This window comes from Geotrypetes seraphini, chromosome 2, assembly GCF_902459505.1.
Source record: "Geotrypetes seraphini chromosome 2, aGeoSer1.1, whole genome shotgun sequence".
NCBI classification, from domain to species: Eukaryota; Metazoa; Chordata; class Amphibia; order Gymnophiona; family Dermophiidae; genus Geotrypetes; species Geotrypetes seraphini.
In genome coordinates this window covers 121,123,360-121,142,849 of record NC_047085.1, presented here as the reverse complement: position 1 = coordinate 121,142,849, position 19,490 = coordinate 121,123,360, and the positions used below count along the sequence as shown (strand labels likewise).

The window sequence follows — 19,490 nt, the reverse complement described above, 5'->3', positions numbered from 1 at the left end:
TTTAACACACACCGCGGGGCTTAAACAGTGCACGTGCCACTGACGGCTTCCCTCCTCCTTCCTCCCCCTCATGAGGAAACTTCCCATTTTGTTTATGGAGGAAGGAATCCAGCAGCGTCAAGTGCACTGTTAGAGCCCCGTGGCTTGTGTTAAATTTATTTACAGGCTTTGGCAGCAGCAGGAGAGAGAGAGAGCAGTTGCAGACCCTGTTTTTGTCGATGGGGGGCCCTGTGTTGCCGATGGGGGGGGGGGACTCCGGTGTTGCTGATTGATGCTGGGTTAAAAAATTTTTTTTTCAGTGTTATCCTTCAGTGGGGCCCCTGACCATTTTGAGTCCTAGGCACATGCCTACTGGGCCTATTTATTAATCCGGCCCTGATAGTGAGGTGAGTTTGCCATTTACAAAGTTGTTAGTTTTGCAGATGTCCATGAATTAATTTTTATTTTATTTATTTATTTTAAAACATTTATATTCCACACATCACAAAAATCTATGCAGATTACAAAACATTGGACTTTATGGGGCTCATAATCGAAACTTAAATATGTCTAAAATTCTGCCAAGTCAGCACTTGGACGATCTAAATAACAGGTCGTCCAAGTGCCGATAATCGAATCGGCTTTTTGGATGTATCCAGGGACATTTTAGGCCTCTGAATGCTGCTGTGTGCCCAGAGCTCAAAGGGATGTTTTGGGAGGTGTGGTTAGGGCGAGATGTGGGCGGGATGTGGGCTGACCTAGACTTAGTCGTCCTGCAGGGATAATCGAATGTTTGACGAGACTGCTAGGTAAAATGTATATATTGTGAGTTAGATGATGTAAAGACAGGTATAAGTGCCCAAAAAGTTTCAAAAGTGAACAGATAACCACTGCAGAGACAAAGTAACACACAGTGTTCACTGACCCCCTCACACCCCTGCAAAGATTGGAATAAAAACATCCATACCTGTCTCCAGAACATCAGCACCTGGTATAGGAAAGTCTAGTAGAGCTGCATACAGGTCTCTTACATAGCCTGGGGGGCGGGCTAGTGAACCATAGAGCTCTTCAGGAGGGACGGACTACACCTGAGCACGGCAGGAACGAGACTCCAGCAGGCAACGTCAAGAGAGGAATAGAGCAGGCTTTAAACTAAGAAGAAGGGGAAAGCTGACAGTCGACCTGTCGTCGACGGTTCGGACAAAAGTATCCAGAGAAGATACTGAGAGGGAAAAACGCTGGGAAATAACAAAAGGCAAACAACAGGAGTTAAAGAAACACGGGAAGCCGGAGGACAAAAAGAAGGGCAAATGGCGGGAGCTAGAAAAACAAGAGAAATCGAGGATGCAAGATGAGGACGAACAAGATGCACCAAAGAAAGAGGAAGAAATGAACAAAAAGCAGGGACTGGCAGAGGAGAATGACAAGAGGAGAAATCCTCAAGGAATAAAAGCAGGGATAAGGAAAAACCAGGACTTAAGTTGCTTGTATGCAAATGCGAGGAGCCTGAAGAACAAAATGGGTGAATTAGAAGTCACGGCCCAAAAAGAGGACCTAGACATCATTGGAATCACTGAAACTTGGTGGAATGAAGAAAACAAATGGGACGTAGTACTCCCAGGGTACAAACTCTACAGAAGAGACAGGACACACAAGAAGGGTGGAGGAATAGCACTATACATAAAAGACACTATCCACTCGACTGGAATGGACACGGCAACAAAAATGGCAGGATTGGAGTCATTATGAGTTAAACTGCCAGGAAGAAATGGATCTGACTTAAAAGTAGGACTATATTATCGTCCAACTGGACAAGCAGAAGTAGATGACAAGGAACTGGAAGCAGAATTGAGGCGGGAATGCAGAAACGGAAAAGTCATGGTAATGGGGGACTTTAACTACCCTGGGATAGACTGGCATATTGGAAGCTCAACCAGTGCTAGGGAAACAGAATTCCTAGAGGCCGTGCGGGACTGTTTCCTGGAACAACTCGTCAAGGAGCCAACGAGAGGGGATGTCACGCTTGACCTAATCCTCAACGGACTGGAAGGGCCTGCAAAGGATGTAGAAGTAGTAGGACCGCTAGGGAACAGCGACCACAACATGATCAAGTACAAATTAGAAGTAGGAACAGCCAAAGGGAAGAGAACCATAGCGACAACGCTCAACTTCAAGAAAGGGAACTATGACGCAATGAGGGCAATGGTGAAAAAGAAGCTTAGGAACAGCTAAAAAAAAAACAACAGAGAGCGTGGAGCACACCTGGTCCCTATTCAAGGACACAGTGCTAGAAGCACAAAATCTGTACATCCCTAGATTTAGAAAGGGGTGCAAAAACAAAAGACCCAGTATGGATAACAAATGTAGTGAAAAAAGCAATAGGAGAAAAGAAAAAATCATTCCAGAAGCGGAAAAAGGACAAAACCGGGGATAACTGGGAAGAGCACAGGAAACTCCAAAAAGAATGCCACCGAGTGGTTAGAAGAGCAAAAAGAGAATACGAAGAAAGACTGGCCAGGGAAGCAAAAAACTTCAAATCGTTCTACAGGTATGTTAAAGGGAAGCAACCGGCAAGGGAGGAAGTAGGACCACTGGATGATGGAGATAGAAAGGGAGTAGTAAAGGAGGAAAAAGAGGTGGCTGATAGGTTAAACAGGTTCTTCTCGTCAGTCTTCACAAGAGAGAACACAACCAACGTACCGGAACCTGAGAAAATCTTCAATGGAGACCAAGAAGAAAAACTTTTGACAATAGAAGTAAGCCTCGAGGATGTCCTACAGCAGGTAGATAGATTGAAAACAGACAAATCCCCAGGCCCGGATGGAATTCACCCAAGGGTATTAAAAGAAATGAAAAACAAAATAGCAGAATTACTCCAACTAGTTTGCAACATATCCTTGAAAACAGGGGAGATCCCGGAGGACTGGAGAGTAGCAAATGCTACACCTATCTTCAAAAAGGGATCAAGAGATGACCCGGGAAACTACAGACCGGTAAGTCTGACTTCAGTCCCAGGCAAGATGGTGGAAAAACTGATAAAAAACAGCATCAGTGAGCACATAGACATAAATAGGCTACTGAAAACGACCCAACATGGCTTCTGCAAAGGAAGATCTTATCAAACGAACTTACTACATTTCTTTGAAGAGATAAACAGACAGATGGACAGAGAAGATTCCATAGACATCATTTATCTGGACTTCCAAAATGCCTTTGACAAGGTACCCCACAAGTTGCTGCTTAGGAAGCTGTGGAACCACGGGGTGGAAAGCGACGTACACAGATGGGCTAAGCACTGGTTGGCAGGCAGGAAGCAGAGGGTGGGAATGAAGGGCCACTACTCAGACTGGAGAGAGGTCACAAGCGGTGTTCCGCATGCGTCAGTACTCGGACCGCTGCTGTTCAATGTATTTATTAATGACCTAGAAACAGGGACAAAGTGTGAAGTTATAAAATTTGCGGATGACACCAAACTCTGTAGCAGGGTAAGAACAGTAGAGGAATGCAAAGAATTACAAAGGGATCTGAACAAGCTGGAGGAGTGGGCAAATAAATGGCAGATGAGCTTCAATGTGGAGAAATGCAAGGCCATGCATGTAGGGAAAAAGAACCCGAGGTTCTGCTACAAAATGGGGGGGTTGGTACTGGGGGAAAGTAACCTTGAAAAGGACTTGGGAGTGTTGGTGGACGCCACAATGAAGCCATCGGCACAATGCGCAGCGGCCTCAAGGAAAGCAAACAGAATGTTGGGTATCATCAAGAAGGGTATTACAACCAGAACAAAGGAAGTTATCCTGCCGCTGTATCGAGCGATGGTGCGACCGCATCTGGAGTACTGTGTTCAGTACTGGTCACTGTACCTGAAGAAGGATATGGCGATACTTGAGAGGGTCCAGAGAAGAGCTACACGTATGATAAAGGGTATGGAAAACCTTTCATACGCAGACAGGCTAGAGAAACTGGAAAAGCGGAGACTCAGATGAGACATGATAGAGACATATAAGATCATGAAGGGCATTGAGAATGTGGAGAGGGACAGATTCTTCAGCCTATGGGGAACTACAAGAACAAGGGGGCACTTGGAGAAACTAAAAGGGGACAGGTTTAGAACCAATGCCAGGAAGCACTTCTTCACTCAGAGGGTGGTGGATACCTGGAATGTGCTTCTGGAGGGTGTGATAGGACAGAGTACTTTACAGGGTTTCAAAGAGAAATTGGATAAATTCTTGAAAGAAGTTATTGAAGGATATAGATAGGGAAGATATATGATGAAGAAGGGTACAGTTAGAAGGATATAGATAAGGAAGGATAAAAAAGGATTGAGGGATATAAGGGATCACTTACAGGTCATGGACCTGATGGGCCACAGCGGGAGCGGACTGCTGGGCGAGATGGACCTCTGGTCTGACCCGGCGGAGGCAATTCTTATGTTCTTATAAGGAAACCCATTCCTTGCTGGAAGTGGGGATGGATCATAAAGTATTTCTGTGGAATATTCCTCCAAATCCAGGGAAGTTTGAGAAAAGAAATTTGAATATAAGAACTCTTCCAGACCATTGCAAGATACAGTATCAGAGCCTAAGAAGAAAGATGGCAATGAGTGCCCAGTTTCAGAGTCTGCATCTGAATTAGACAATAGGGAGTCTATAAAATTTTGGGAACAGCGAGTATTTCTCTCTACAGAAGTCACACTAATGGACTTAGAACGCATTGACATGGGATTTTGATACTGAATATTAGGCAAGTTTTTGTAGTACAAAGTCCTTGGGACCAGGTATATTTTAGTTTTTGGAATGCTTTGGTTTTCAGAATGGCCACCAAATTTTTTTTTTAATTTCAAAATAAGGCAAACATTAAATACTTCAATCACTTCAAACACAAACTTGTTCTAAACTATGCTACTAGAGCAATGCCTTCATACATATATGAAACTTTAACATGTATCATCTTTAGTCACACTTATAGTGGAATTTTCAATACTCTAAGATGTCCAAAAAATGGCATAAATCGGCACTTGGACATCCTAATCGCCAGGACGTCCGTGCTGATTTCCAAAACTGTCTTTCTGGCCATGTTGCAAGCCATTCTACCCCACTAAGCGTCTAAGAGAAAAGAGGCACATGTTGGAAGTGTTATACTGAAGTCTTCTTCTTTCATACATATATTTATTTATTTATCACTATTATTATTAGGGGGGATGGGGTTTAGAGAGAGAAAGAAATCTTTGATATTCCTCAGGCTATTTTCAATACAGAGTGAGTTTTTCTTACAGGTTTGTGCTTTAGTACTCCTCTTTTGGGTGGTTTCTTTTTTGAAATACTAATAGAAATATTCATCTGCTACAGAGATAATTTTTTTTCCTCCTAGGTCTGCTTTCCCTGTATCCTGAAGTTATATGGATAATATGGGGCCAGTCAGGCAAAACATTCAGCCCACACTGAATATATAACTTCTTAAAAATGTACAGGACCACTAGCTGCTAGGAACTACATACATCCTGTTGATAATTTGAACGAATTGTGTGTAATATGTTGGAATTGTCAGCCTAGTACTATGGCTGCTGTAGAAGCTAACAGAATATTAGGGATTGTCCAAAAAGAGATGGAGAAAAAGACTGTTATGCTTATGTATACATCCATGGTGTGACTAACATGAGTACTATGTACACAGTTCTGGTCATCCTCATTCAAAAAAGATACAGAGGAATGAGGAAAAGCTCTGAGAGGGAAGAAATATTATAGAGTATGGAATTATTCAGCATAAAAAAAGAGATAACTGAGAAGGTTATGGTAGAAGCTTATAAAATGATCAATGGAGAGGAACATTTACATTGGAAATGGTCGTTTGACCTTAGAGCCAACAGTGAAACAAGAGGACGCTCAATGAAACTAAAAACCAAGAGATTGTAGAAAACATTTTCCACTTAGCAAATAATCTAGCTGTGGAATCTGCTACCAAAATGACTATTGGAGAGGGGATCAAAAAAGGTTTAGATGAGTTTCTGGAGGAAAAGTTCATAAAACATAAAAAAGTTCATAAAAGTTCAGGTAAATTTGGAAACACCATCACTTATCCCTAGAAATGAACTGTAATAAACAGCTACTTAATGGAATCTGCCAGATACATGTGACCTTGATGCTTTGTTGAATAGATCTTGGTTTGATTCATCATGGGTCAGCTTGCATTTTTCAATAGAAAATAAAGTAAAATTATTAACCAGATTTGCTGATTAGACCACTGTAGGAAAAAATATAGAAGGGTACTGCGGCATATTACCTGCCCTCCCCACCCCCCAAAAAAATCTCTGTTCTAAGTCAATAAAAGGAGAAAGGTAGAAAGATAACTCAAAAATCCAACATGGCAGCAAAAAACTGATGAGAGAGATATGAAACGTATCCAATCAGTTTAGTCTTTAGACAACAAATGATTAGAAAGGTAGCAAGTAGTGAAGTACTCCACATATCAAATAAAGCTTTTCTGCAAGTTGTTAAGGAACGCATGGTGGCAGAACTGTCAGATGGCATCACCCACTTATGTAGCTGATTCATCTTACTTGTTGAAGGGGGGGGGGAAGTCATAGAGGGAGGAAATGTAGTAACCAAATTCATGAGTGATAATATATTACTCAAGAAATGTAGGAAGCAAACTAGTTTGTGACTAACACCTAGGATGATGACCAAACAATGCAAATGGAGCCAATAAACAGCCACAATAAGATGCTGAGGGACAAATTTCTAGTGCTGATACTTGAAGCATGATTAACTGTTGGCAGTTGAAGATAGTGGAGTTTCAATTAGTTACTGAAATGTTGCATTAAAGCTGTGGGAGCTGGAAGAGAGAGAGAGTCAACTACCTGGCTCTCTGACTGCACACATTTCTCATCAAATTATTGAATTGCCTTAATGATGCCAATCAGTTGTAAAAGGATAGAGATCACATGAATATCAATAATCACTTCATTTAAAAAGAAATAAGGAATGCATTGAATGATATTCCCTTTTATGAATATTTAATTAAAATATAATTTCACAAAGTTCTCAAAATTTGGAAGTGAAAATTCTGTAAACATTATTATTACAATCTCTACTATAAATGACAGAATTTTTATATTCTTTTCAAGCAATCATACTGGTATAAAAAACAGGCACTAATTCAACTAGAATTTCCAGTTTCATGTATTTAACTGTTTGGAATACTGTGGGCTCCTTTTACTAAGCTGCGATAGTGTTTTTAGCATGCGGATAATTTTAGCATGTGCTAGACCTGCGCTACGCGGCTAGAACTAATGCTAGCTCAATGCTGGCGATAGCGTCTAGCGCGTGCGGCAATTTAGTGTGCGCTAAAACCGCTATCGCAGCTTAGTGAAATGAGCCCTGTGTCTTGCTTTTATATTATTTAAAAAATACCATGGAAAAATTATTTTAAAATATATTTAAAAAATCTTTAACATTATGGCACTCATTTTGGAAGCAGAGGATGTCTCAAAATGGCCCCAAAAAACAGCCATCTACCAAAAATGTCCAAACCACGATGTTCTAAAGGCAGAATTTGCACATTTTACTCTGCAGCTCGTCTAAATAGCAAGAGGGTATGTTAAAATCATGTTTTCGGTGGTACTAGGATGGGCTCAATTTTAGGGCGTCTTTTAGCAATAATGGAACAGGAAAAATTGTCCGAGACAAAAGAGAAGGGTTTTTTTTCTAGACATGTTTGTCATATCCAGGTACAAAAAGGTGCCCTGATTAAGCAGCTGGCCAATGAAGGGATGATGGCATGACCTCTCTTTCATTGGCCAATGGTTACAAACCCCTCCCACCCTCCTAAGAAGTGAAAATGACAGTGGATACCAGGCATTATGACAGATTCAGGTACTGTGGCCATTCCTAATAAAGCAATAAATTGTAAGGAGTGATCAGTGCAATGGACTCTGATGTCAATTCCACTTTAACTCTTATTTCTGTACAAATATGTGAGCCCTTCTGAAACACAGAATTAGCTACTATGCCTGAATTTATATCTGCAAGAATGATGGATATTGAAGGGGTACCTTTAGGTACAGTAGGTTTGTATCTGTTCCTGAAGGGCTCCCAAGTATATACACTGTACAGGAGTTAAGGTAGGATTTGTACATCAGTCCTGTTGTTTAAAGTCCAGTGCACTGACCACCAGGCTGCCTCTCTGCTCTGCAGGGATTTCTGTGTGGCCATTTATGCATGAGGGATTTTCAAAAAAATTTCTGCACTTTTATTTTTTTAAACACTATTTATTAAATATCTCAAAAGCAAATGACAACACTACCTGCAAGGTGAGCTGGCTTGCCTGACTGACTAGTCACATGATATTCTACGACACGTCCTCTTACCACTTCTCCCGCCCCAACTATTTCCCGCAAAAAAATATGAAAGTGCAGAAATGATGCTAGATGGATGTTTTCGTGTCTGCTTTTTTTGACATTCATATTTTTGGACATTTAATTTTGGGAAATGGCTGTTCATTCTGGATGTTTTCAATGCAAGAACATCCTTCACATGTATTTTTGAACAGGAAATCCTGATGTTTTCCAAAAACATAAAAATACTCGGTATCACCCTAGACACTCATCTAACTATGACTGACCACACAAATTCACTAGTGAAAAAAATGTTTTTACACGCTATGGAAACTAAGGACCATAAAAAAAAAAAAATACTTTGACCCAACGTCATTCAGGTTGCTGGTACAGGCACTGATCCTATCCATTCTTGACTACTGCAACATCATCTACCTGGGCATCCCACAAAAAACAATAAAAAAACTGAGATTAATACAAAACACCGCCGTTCGCCTAATTTTCGGACTAAGAAAAAACGATCACATCAGCCCCTACTATAAAAAACTGCATTGGCTTCCAATAGAAGCGCGAATACTATTCAAATTTGCTTGCATCTGTTTCAGGCAAGCCTGGGGACTAGCACCTTCATACCTGCAAACTCACTTCATCCTGCACAACCCCACACGAGCAACCAGAAACAAAAACTTCTTTGCATACCCAAAGATTACAGGCTGCAGATACAAATCATTCCTGGACAGAACCTTTAAGTTCCAAGCAAGCAGACAGCAAGTTTGGCTGAAAAACTACATAAACGAACCCAATCTGTCTTACAGTGCCTTCCGTAAATCGATCAAAACCGCCCTATTCGCTAAATTTGTTGACTAAAACTGTCCTCTTCCTCACTAGGACCCTCCCTCACTAGGACTCCCCTCCCCGTAAACGCCTTTTTCTTCCTCTCAAGAAGCTCCTCATCTATTCAGATATCCTCTACTCATAGAACTCCTACTCATATGTTAACTCTAAAGTATTCAGGTATTCATTACCCATAGAACTCCAATTAGCACGTTAGTTTCCCATTAGACTATTATATTGTATTAGACACATTGCATGGTATTGTATCTAGTCTTATTGTATTGTATTGTATTTAGACTCACTGTATTGTACTGTACTGTATTGTATTGTATTGTATTGTATGTAAACTTATTGTTTTGTATTAAGACCTTTTGTTATTCGTTGAATGTCCAGCCCTCTTACAATGTAAACCGCCTAGAAGTCGCCTGACTATGGCGGTATAGAAAAATAAAGTTATTATTATTATTATGAATAATCTATTTGTTGTCAGTTTGTGATATGTTAAAAGTTTCAGTGGGGTACAAAATTTCAATACCTACTGATGCAGATTTTAGAAAGGACAATCAACTCAGAATAAGGACATCCAAGTCACTAGATCACATACAGTGGCATAGTAAGGGGCAGGGGTGGACCGCTCTGTGTGCCATCTTCATGGAGACGCTGGCACCTCTCCTCCTCACCACTCCCTCGGTACTTCTTTAGCTTTTCACCAGCTTGGGCAGCATCTGCAACCTTAGCTCTCCCTCTGAAATAACTTCCTGCTCGCGATACCAGGAATTTACATCAGAGGGTGGGGGAGAGAAGGCCCTCATGCTGGGGGGGGTTACAGTGGAGGACACCACTGCCCCATGCACCTCCTACCCTCGCCAAGCCACTAATTACATATGGATGTCCATTTCTTGTATATTTTAGAACATGGTCTGTCAATGTCTAGCCTGCTCTAAAACATGAGAATGTATGTCCAAGTTCTGGCTATGTCCAGCATGAATATCCATTTCACAAACTGAAACATCCAAAGTATGAACAGGGAAAAACAAAAGCCAGGGGCATCTTTGCAGCAGCATAGAAACATCTGTAGTATAAAAAGGCCACATTGCCATATTATAAAAAGGCCACCAGCATCCCAACATCTGAAGGGACCCCTCAGATGTTGGTGAAAATAGCATCTACAGTAAAACCTTGGTTTGCGAGCATAATTCATTCCGAAAACATGCTTGTAATCCAAAACACTCGTATATCAAAGCGAATTTCCCCATAAGAAATAATGGAAACTCCACAACCCAAAAACTTTAATACAAAATATTGTATGTACTCGTATTGCAAGACCTTGCTTGTATATCAAGTTAAAATTTAATAAAATGTTTTGCTTGTCTTGCAAAAACCTTGCATACCAAGTTACTTGCAATCCAAGGTTTTACTGTATATACATTTCTGGAACTTTATTAGTCTATGCTTACTTTAGTTTCACAGATGTTCTACATAGGGGTTCCTTCCTTCCTTTTTGGTTTGGTTTATGATAACCATTTTAGAAGACAGCCGCAAAGGGTAGGAATGAGTGGGCTTTGCTTCTGTCCTTGCTAGGACCACCAGGGTTATCAGACAGCCTTAGGGAGGTTGGAGGTTTGGTGCTGGTGGGGGTCATTCTGGGAGGGAGGAGGATTTTGAGTCTTCTGGGCTGGGGGGAGGGGATTGGAAGGAGGGGGATTTAAACTTTAAAACCTAGTTATGCAAGTCTCGGCCAATATTCAGCACCAGACCAGCAAAGCTTGGTGGTTGAATTTAGGACAGCTGACAAGTGAATATTGCTGGAACCAGCATAACCATCAGCTTCTTCCCAGTGCTATCCCTTGTACCACTCCTGACCTACCCACTTTTAACATTGGCAATCAGAGACAATATTCAGCAGTACTGCCTGGTTTAGTGCCACTGAATATCAGCAGTTGGGCAGCTCACCACAATTTAAGCAGGCTGGAGCCTCTCCTGCCCACTTAAATCACTCTGAATATCGGCCGGAGTGTGTTTTTTCTAGTAAAAAAAAAAGTTTCTAGCACTCAAATGTCAGGTTTTCCTTTAGGGATCTGTCCTACAACAGCCAGGTCCCTGCAACCAGCTACAGAATCTATGTAAAGGCAGGCACTGATGTGCTGAGCCTGGGCTCTTTCATTAATACTTGAGGACAATGGGCCAATTTTAGCAAGCTATGGAATAGGTGCCAGTACTCTATATCCCCAAGTAGCTCCTGAAAAAAAGCCATGATTATAATATTTATAATAAAAAAAATTGAATGCCTCTTACTTTTGCTGCTATAAATGTGCCTGCCATCAATCTCGATAACTTTGGTCTGTCTTCTTTCTCCAACCAGATGCTCCAGCAGAAACCTGTCCAGTTCCTTGTAGCTGCTGTGAAACACATGGCCTTGCTCTGCCTGCAGAGCTATAGCTTGTTCCAGCAAACTCAAGTTGCCTTTTGTTTTTTCCAGATCGACTGAATCTTCCGTAGTGATAGATACACAATCGTCATCTTCACTTCCAGGGAAATGATTTGGAGCTTCATTTTCACCAGGTTCTAAAGGGGTGTTCACAGAGTTCCTTCTTTGTGCTGAGTCACCACTGACTGTCTTATGTGGACCAAATTTGGAGACCTCTGTTTTACTGTCACGGCTGTCCACTGTATCCCTCAATTGACTGCCTGCAATATATTTTAGAGCTGGGTGTTCTTTTGAACTGTGCTCATCTGAGAAATTAGAACTATCACATACATTATCCGTAATTTCAGGGTTACTCTCATTGTCATCAGATAAACAAGATGGTACATCAGTTGATGCAGTTATACCCTCTTTGTTATTAGATGACTTGATCGTGTTATCTTCACTTCCATCATCACTGTCTGTTTTTGAGGACTGGATGCCACTATTATGTAGGTTGTAATCAGTCAATGCAGTATTAAATATATCCTTTTTTATTTTTCCCAAGTTCATTAAAGATGTGACCACCAGCTCTTGGCAGTTGGTGTAATTGTCTTTATTGTGTATACTGTTTTCCTTAACTCCGCCGTGGCAGGTTCCATTTCCTGATTTCAGAATGGACTCTTCTATTGTTACCCAAAATAAAACAAACAAAAACAAACTGTAAAAAAATAGTATATTATACAGAGAAAAATGGTCTTAACTGAACACTATATAGAAACAAGATAGAATTTGATTAAAACAAAACTTAAATGGCTTCATAACCACCGTTCTTACTCTCCCTCCAAACCACCGTTCTTACCCTCCCTCCATCCCAGCTTCCTGGTCTTTTCTGGCCCCCCGGCACAAACCGCTGCCACCGCTGCTGCTCTTCAATCGCATCTGCCCTCCTCTTCAAAGCAACCTGCTGAGGATCGCAGGCCAGCTGTAGCGAACCTTGCAGGCCGCTTTCCACCTCGGGAGCACGTTCCCTCTGATGTGATCCAACCCCTTCTCTGATGTATGGGATCGTATCAGAGGGAACGTGTTCCCAAGGTGGAGAGCAGCCTGCAAGGTTTGCTACAGCAGGCTGGCAATCCTCAGCAGGCTGCTTTGAAGAGGAGGACAGACGCGAAAGAAAAGCAGCAGCGACAGCAGCGGTTTGCTTTCTGGCGAGCCAATTTTGAACACCCCATGGGCCTCAGAGTGAGTGAGGGCATGAGGGGGGAGTCGCTGGCATGTTCTCTGCCTCCTTGAAACCATGGTCGCCATTTAAAATTCCACATGTGCAGTAGTATTGCCACAGAGCTACGGATCACGGACGCAGAGAAAACAAAGTTTGAAATGCGCATGTGCGCTTAGGGTTTTATTATAGTAGATGTATAATTTGCTGGTTAATCAGGATTTAGGAAAGATTAAGTGCATAGACATCTGTAGAGGTAGAGACTTAAAATTATAAGAGTTCTTTCTCCTTCCCTTTGTTTAGTTTAGAACAAACTTCAGATTCCCACGCTTATGTGTTCTTTGTTATACTGGTAGGCCCAAGAGACTGGTTGGAAGGGGCTCTGACTTCTGGTCTAGTTGTAATGAAGATATATGATTTCACATTCCTGATCAAGGGAAGTTTGTGTGTTAAAATCTTCTCTGTGTTTTAATACTTATTGAATCTGTGAAATATGTATGAATGAAACTTGGAGCTCTAAGGAAGATTGACTGCATGACTGTATGTGTGATATTCAAATAGGAAAATGTTTTAAAATCTTATAGATACTTTACGAAACTTAAATCCAGATGATGTGTGGACAAACATGTGCAGTCTGGCCAATCTGACCTTTGGCCAGTCTCCTGGATCATTGCCATGGAAATTCTCAGTCCTTGAAGCTTGATTATGGACACTAGACATTCCAAGAGGCCCAAGACAGGATATAGGCCAACTATTTGACCTTTTGTCTGGGTTTTGCCTAAATAGTGAAATATCCTTAAAATTGGTTTTAAAATATAAGCTTTCCTAATTTAAGAATATTTTTCTGTTCACAAACTGATCTTTTCTCTATTAGTGTAGGTAATATAAGTTGTAGGAAAAACTTGGGTAGCATGTCTGGTGCTTGAAGAAGGTATTGAAGAAGAAATTAGTTTGAGTTTGTGTTTGTGAAAACTGCCAGGTGCTTTTTCTGGAGAAAATTATCTTGGTCAGAAAGAGCTTTTTGATTCATTCTTTAAGACTGTAGAAAGATATGCTGGCTGATGAAAGATATTTTCATATCTTTCTCTAAGGCTATAAAATTATTGTTTATCTTCAATAAAGCATACTTCTGGGAATCTTTTGAGAATAAGAATCTTTTACTAGCCTATAAAAAAAGGTACTGGTTAAGGATAATATATATCCTTTCTTTCGAAAAGCAAGTTTTGTATTCTTTCGGTAAACTGGTAGTTTCACTACACTAAAATAGTGGTGCTAAGGAGTTTTCCTTTTAAGAGTACACATTATCATATGATTTTATGTAATTCTAAATACATATTTAGAATATTTTAGAAATTGTTGTAACAGAAATATATTACCAGTGAGGGAGTCAATGACAGTCTTGGGAGTAAAACTGGATCCACGACTTACAATGGGTTGTCAAGTGGTAAAGAGAGTGCAAGTATGTTTTGCACGATACCTTTACTGGAATCTCTTCTGCCGGCGATCATTCAGGGGGTCGCGGCAGTTTCGGGCAGGAGGGACTGGGCATCCCTCCTGCCACGATCGTTACAGGAGCGGGGGGATGGGTTGCCTTACCCCTGAGCTGGTCGGACAGCCGAGATCAGCTCAGCGGCCCCATCTGGAACATATACCTGTTTTGACTTGGTCTAAGTCAAAACATATAAGTTCCGTCAACACAGCCTGTCAAATTTTTTGATTATGGCTGCTGGATGACTAACCCCCTCTTCTACAAAACTGCGATAGCAGTTTCTAGCGCGGTGAGCTGTGCCGAATGGCCCGCGCTGATCCCGACGCTCATAGGAATTCAATGAGCATCGGGGGCAGAGCGGGCCATTCAGCGTGACTCTCTGCGCTAGAAACTGCTATCGCAGTTTCGTAGAAGAGGGGGTAAGTGTAGGTTGGCCCACATCCTGCCCTACCCACGCCTCCAAAAACTCCCCTTTTCACTCTGGGCGCACAGAGGCAATGAAAAGGCCTAAGCTGGTTTTAGATATGTCTAAAACCCTGTTCAATTATCGGTACTTGGACGACCTGTCTTTTTCATCGTCCAAGTGCTGATTTATGTGGGTTTTTTAGACGTATTTTTTAAAATTATGTATCTCATAATGTATAGACTAGTGTTTATGAATACCCTTTGCAGAATGATTGATAACATGCTTGATTGTTTGATAGGATTGTTTATACCTAAGCACAGACTTTACTTTTTTGGCTGTATTATTTATCTTTGAATTTTAATCCATGGTCTCTTTTTGGTTAATAGAAAACTATTAATCTTTTTAAACAAAAGGGATGAAAATTATTTATAATTCTGTTTTAATGCATTCATTGCACAGAAGTCAAAATGATACATTTGATCATATAGAGACAAGAAAATAAATGGTATGAATAAGCACTTAAGAGGAGAGATAAAGCTACCTCCAAGCTACCCCTGTGTTAATAATTATGTTTTCTCTGGGGGAGCCACAGGTAGTAAAAATTGTAGGAAAGAGGTGTTCCTTGAAAGACAATACACTTTTATCATGTCTCATTCCAATCTTTACAAACAGTGTCTCTGACACGAGCACTCAAAAAGAAGCTTGCATCATCTTTCTTTTTATAATTATCCCGTAAAATCAGCATCAAACTGGCAGGATCAAGTAAATATTGTCATAGTAACTAAAAGCATTTTTGGATGAAAGGAAGAATTTAGTCAAAACACTATCCCCTTTAATAATGCTGATTATAGACTGCGTTCTTTTGCTGGGTCCTATTCAATAGAAACTGAAAATTTAGCATCTTTCTCCCTGGAAAACAGGCTAGATAAACAAGAGCATATTATTTTTTTTGCAAGATGCCCCTATCATCATTTTAATTCATACCCGAGAAACTCCAGTTTTAAATAATAAATTAAACAGTCTAAAATGCAAATGAAGTTTCTCTCAATAACACTGTTAGCTATAAAGAGAAAGTGTAAAGGGTTATGATAATTTTAAAGTATTATGAACTGCAGAAAACAAATAAAAAGCATTTTCAGTGAATATGCTCAATTTATTGAACTATTCTCTCAATCCACTTAACTACCCACATGTGTACAATAATGATTTATAGACATTATGCCTAATTATGCATATTTGGGCTGTGTTAGAGTGCCTAACAAAAGCTCTAGAAAGCAACAATTACCTCTGTTGCTTAGTTACATAGTTTAAAATATTCCTATTAAGTGCAGATTACAGGAGGGAGGGGGGAGGGTGAAAAAATGCACATGTGCGCCACAATGCATTTCACTTTACTGTTGCCAAACTCTCAGCATTTTGGGCCATTTCCAGCTTATATAATTGTTTGGTTCAACTGTTTGTTATACATTAAAAGAAAATATTTATTAATTATTCTTTAGAAAATGGGTTTCATACAGTGAGAAGTGACTGCTGTAGTATGTGCAATGGTTTTCAAAACCTCTGTTAAGCGCTGTGTCTCTCCATATTTTGATGACTGACCCACTGTTTTAACTTTGCTATAATTTCAGCCTAAAGTTTAGCCTGTGTGGGAAAACCAGGGAGAAACAATAGGGTCCAATAGCTTTAGCTTCAGATTAAAGGACAGACAAGAGTCGGCTGTTCCCTCCTTTTGTTGCTTTTTTTCTCCCTAGATATCTGTTTGATCCTCACACAACAAACTGGTCTATTATTAACAGATAATGAGCTTAATCCACCATTTTATTTTTCTCAGCAAGACTCTCTCTCTCTTTTTTTTTTTAGGCTACCACTTCCAGTACTTGCCACCTTCCCTCTGTTCTTTGTACTTCCTTTTTGTGGCCGACCCTCCACATACCAGTCTTGTCATCTTGTAAAAGTTCATCTTCTCCATGTGCAATTACAGTGTGTTGATGGCAGATGACTGCATATCTTTGCCAAGATCACCATTTTGATTTTTATCAGTTTAATGGGCTGGCCGAAGCCCTGTCACCTGCGTCGTCTTTGCTCATCTGTCTACTACAAAAGCTGTGCCTTTTTAATTCTGCCACTAGCAATTTGAAAGAAAAACCTGAGAGGAAACTCAGAAAGTGAGCAAAGGGGCAGGTGTTTAAGGTGAATTCTTGTCAAATAGCATGCTTTCAACAAAGCTTTATTGTCAATGGAATTAAAGTATTAAAGGCAGGAAAAGGGGTAATTTTTTAAAGATTTTTCTTTAAGATTTCTACTGCTGTAATTTATGTACAGTGGTCCAGTTTTGGGTATGAAACAAATGAAAAATCAAACAAACCAAACAAATAAATAACATGGAACGCCATAAATTTATAGGAACCTATGCTATAAATCTATGCTATAAATTTATGGCGTTCCATGTTATTTATTTGTTTGATTTTTCATTTGTTTCTTACCCAAAACTGGACCACTGTACATAAATTACAGCAGTGGAGAGAAAAAGTGAAATGACTTAGCAGATATACTGTGTGATGAACTTATCAGGAGAGGATGCTAGGTTCCACTCAGTGCCAAATATGGTGGCATTTTCTTACAGAAACAAGGACATCTGTCCATTGGCACACAACCAGCACCATGAATTCGTTTCACATAGGCCAAGAAAAAAAAAAAAAAAAGAATATGATTTCTTCCAGTGCTCACCCATGCTGAATCTGGAGCCTTGGCCTACTACTACTACTATTTATTATTTCTAAAGCACCACCAGATGCACACAGCATTGCACATTAAACATGCAAGAGACGGTCCCTGCTCAAAAGAGCTTACAATCTCATTATGACAGACAGAGGACAAAGGTGAATTTATACATGATACTTAGATGGGAATTACAAGGGATTTAAGAAGGGGAGAGGGAAGGATAGTAAGAGGGAATGACAACAGATATGGGTGCTTTACAAGTTGGCAGGGTAGAACTTAAATTAAATGCAGCTCAAAAAAAAAAAGGACTTGAAGAGTACCAGAAATGGGGCTTTAAGCACCGAGTCATGCAGGCTGTTCCAGGCATATGGCGCAGCAAGGTAGAAAGGACGGAGATGGGAGTTAGCAATAGAGAAGAAGGGTATCGACAAGAGAGACTTGCCCGACGAATGGAGTTGCTGGGGCAGAGAATAGGGAGAGACAAGAGAGAAGGTGCAGAATGAATACACTTGTAGGTCATTAAGATGCGTTTGAATTGTATGTGGAAATGAACAGGGAGTCAGTGAATCAACTTGAGGAAGGGATAATGTGAGCATAATGACATTGGTGGAATTTGAGGCGTGCAGCAGAATTCTGATCAGATTGAAGGGGAGAGTGATGGCTTAGCGGAAGACCCATAAGAAGCAAATTGCAGTAGTCCAAGCAAGAGGTATTGAGAGCGTGGATGAGAGTCTTGGCAGCATACTCAGAAACAAAAGGCCAAATTTTAGTAAGGTTGTAGAGAAAGAAACAAGTTTTGGTGGTCTGTTAGATATGCGAAGAGAAGGAAAGATACAAGTAAAAGATGACTCTGAGGCTGTGAGTCGATGACATAGGGAGGATAAGTGCATTATCCACTGAAATAGAGAACAGAGGAAGGAGAGAGACAGGTTTAGGAGGAAGATAAGGAGTTCAGTCTTGGACATATTTAATTTTAGATGATGGTAAGACATCCAGGTAATGATGTCAGATAGGCAGGCTGATACTCAGGCCTGGATTTCTGTAGAAATTTCAGGCACAGAGAGGTAGATTTGTGAGTCATCAGCATAGAGATGGTACTGGAAACCATGAAAAGAGATTAGAGCACCAAGGGAAGAAGTGTAGATGGAGAAAAGAAGAGGTTCCAAGACAGAGCCCTGAGGTATGCCAACTGATAGCAGGATGGCAGTGGAGGGGGATCCTACAGAGCTTATGCTAAATGTGTGATGGGAAAGATAGGAAGCAAATCATGAGATATCAAAGCCCTGAAACCCAAACGAGGATAATGTATCAATGAGTAGGTGATGATCTACAGTGTCAAAGACCGCAGCTAGATCAAGGAACATAAGGACAGAGTAGAGGCCTTCAGATTTAGCCAGGAGGAGATCACTGGAGACTCTAGCAAGGGCAATAGCTCAAGACTAAAGTCAAGACAACGGCAGTGAACAGCATGTTCAAGTACCTTGGATAAGAATGGGAGGAGGGAAATGGGGTTAAAATAGGAGGGGCAAGTAGGGTCCAGCAAGGGTTTTCTAAGAAGCAGTGACACTAGGGCATGTTTGAAAGTGTCAGGCACAGCTGCAATGGAAAGCGATAGGTTCAGGATATGGCAGATAGAGGGGATGACAGTAGGAGAGATGGTGATCAGTAGATGGATAGGGATGGGATCAGAAGAAGATAGTGGATTTAGAGGCCGAGAGAAATGTGCATTTTTAAGCTTTCTTTTCCATCTTTAAATGGAATAAAGTCTGCTAGCAAAATCTCCCATTCCTTCCCATACTTATTAACTGCAATATGAAATGAATTACCTTTTCATATAAGATCTTGTCTATCCCAACAGATCTCTCGCAAAACCTTGAAAACTACTATTTCAATGTTTTTTTAGGTAACAGTTCCAGCAAGTGTTAATGGATTCTTTATTTGTAATCTAATTATGTAAATCAAATCAAGATCTTAATCTTAGGAGATGATTTGGTATATAAGTCTAAGATTTAGATTAGATTAGTTTTCTCCTCAGTAATTGGAGAGAAGGAAGAAAAGGAGGAAGGGGACAATGGAGGGTCAGCAGGGCACACAAGAGGAGAGAGA

The 19,490-nt window shown here is 40.6% G+C and overlaps 1 protein-coding gene across 11 annotated transcripts in view; it reads right to left on the bottom strand.

The window, feature by feature from the left end:
• ST18 (ST18 C2H2C-type zinc finger transcription factor) overlaps positions 1 to 19,490 on the bottom strand; it is a 684,113-nt gene that overhangs the window by 214,612 nt on the left and 450,011 nt on the right. For all 11 annotated transcript variants that reach the window (XR_004538340.1, XM_033933682.1, XM_033933686.1 and 8 more), the window contains one exon: positions 11,438 to 12,232. Coding sequence is in view for 10 of the 11 variants with exons in the window: in XM_033933682.1 (XP_033789573.1) it covers positions 11,438 to 12,232 (795 nt within the window). In the remaining variant the exon portion in view is untranslated. The remainder of the gene's footprint in view (positions 1 to 11,437; positions 12,233 to 19,490) is intronic.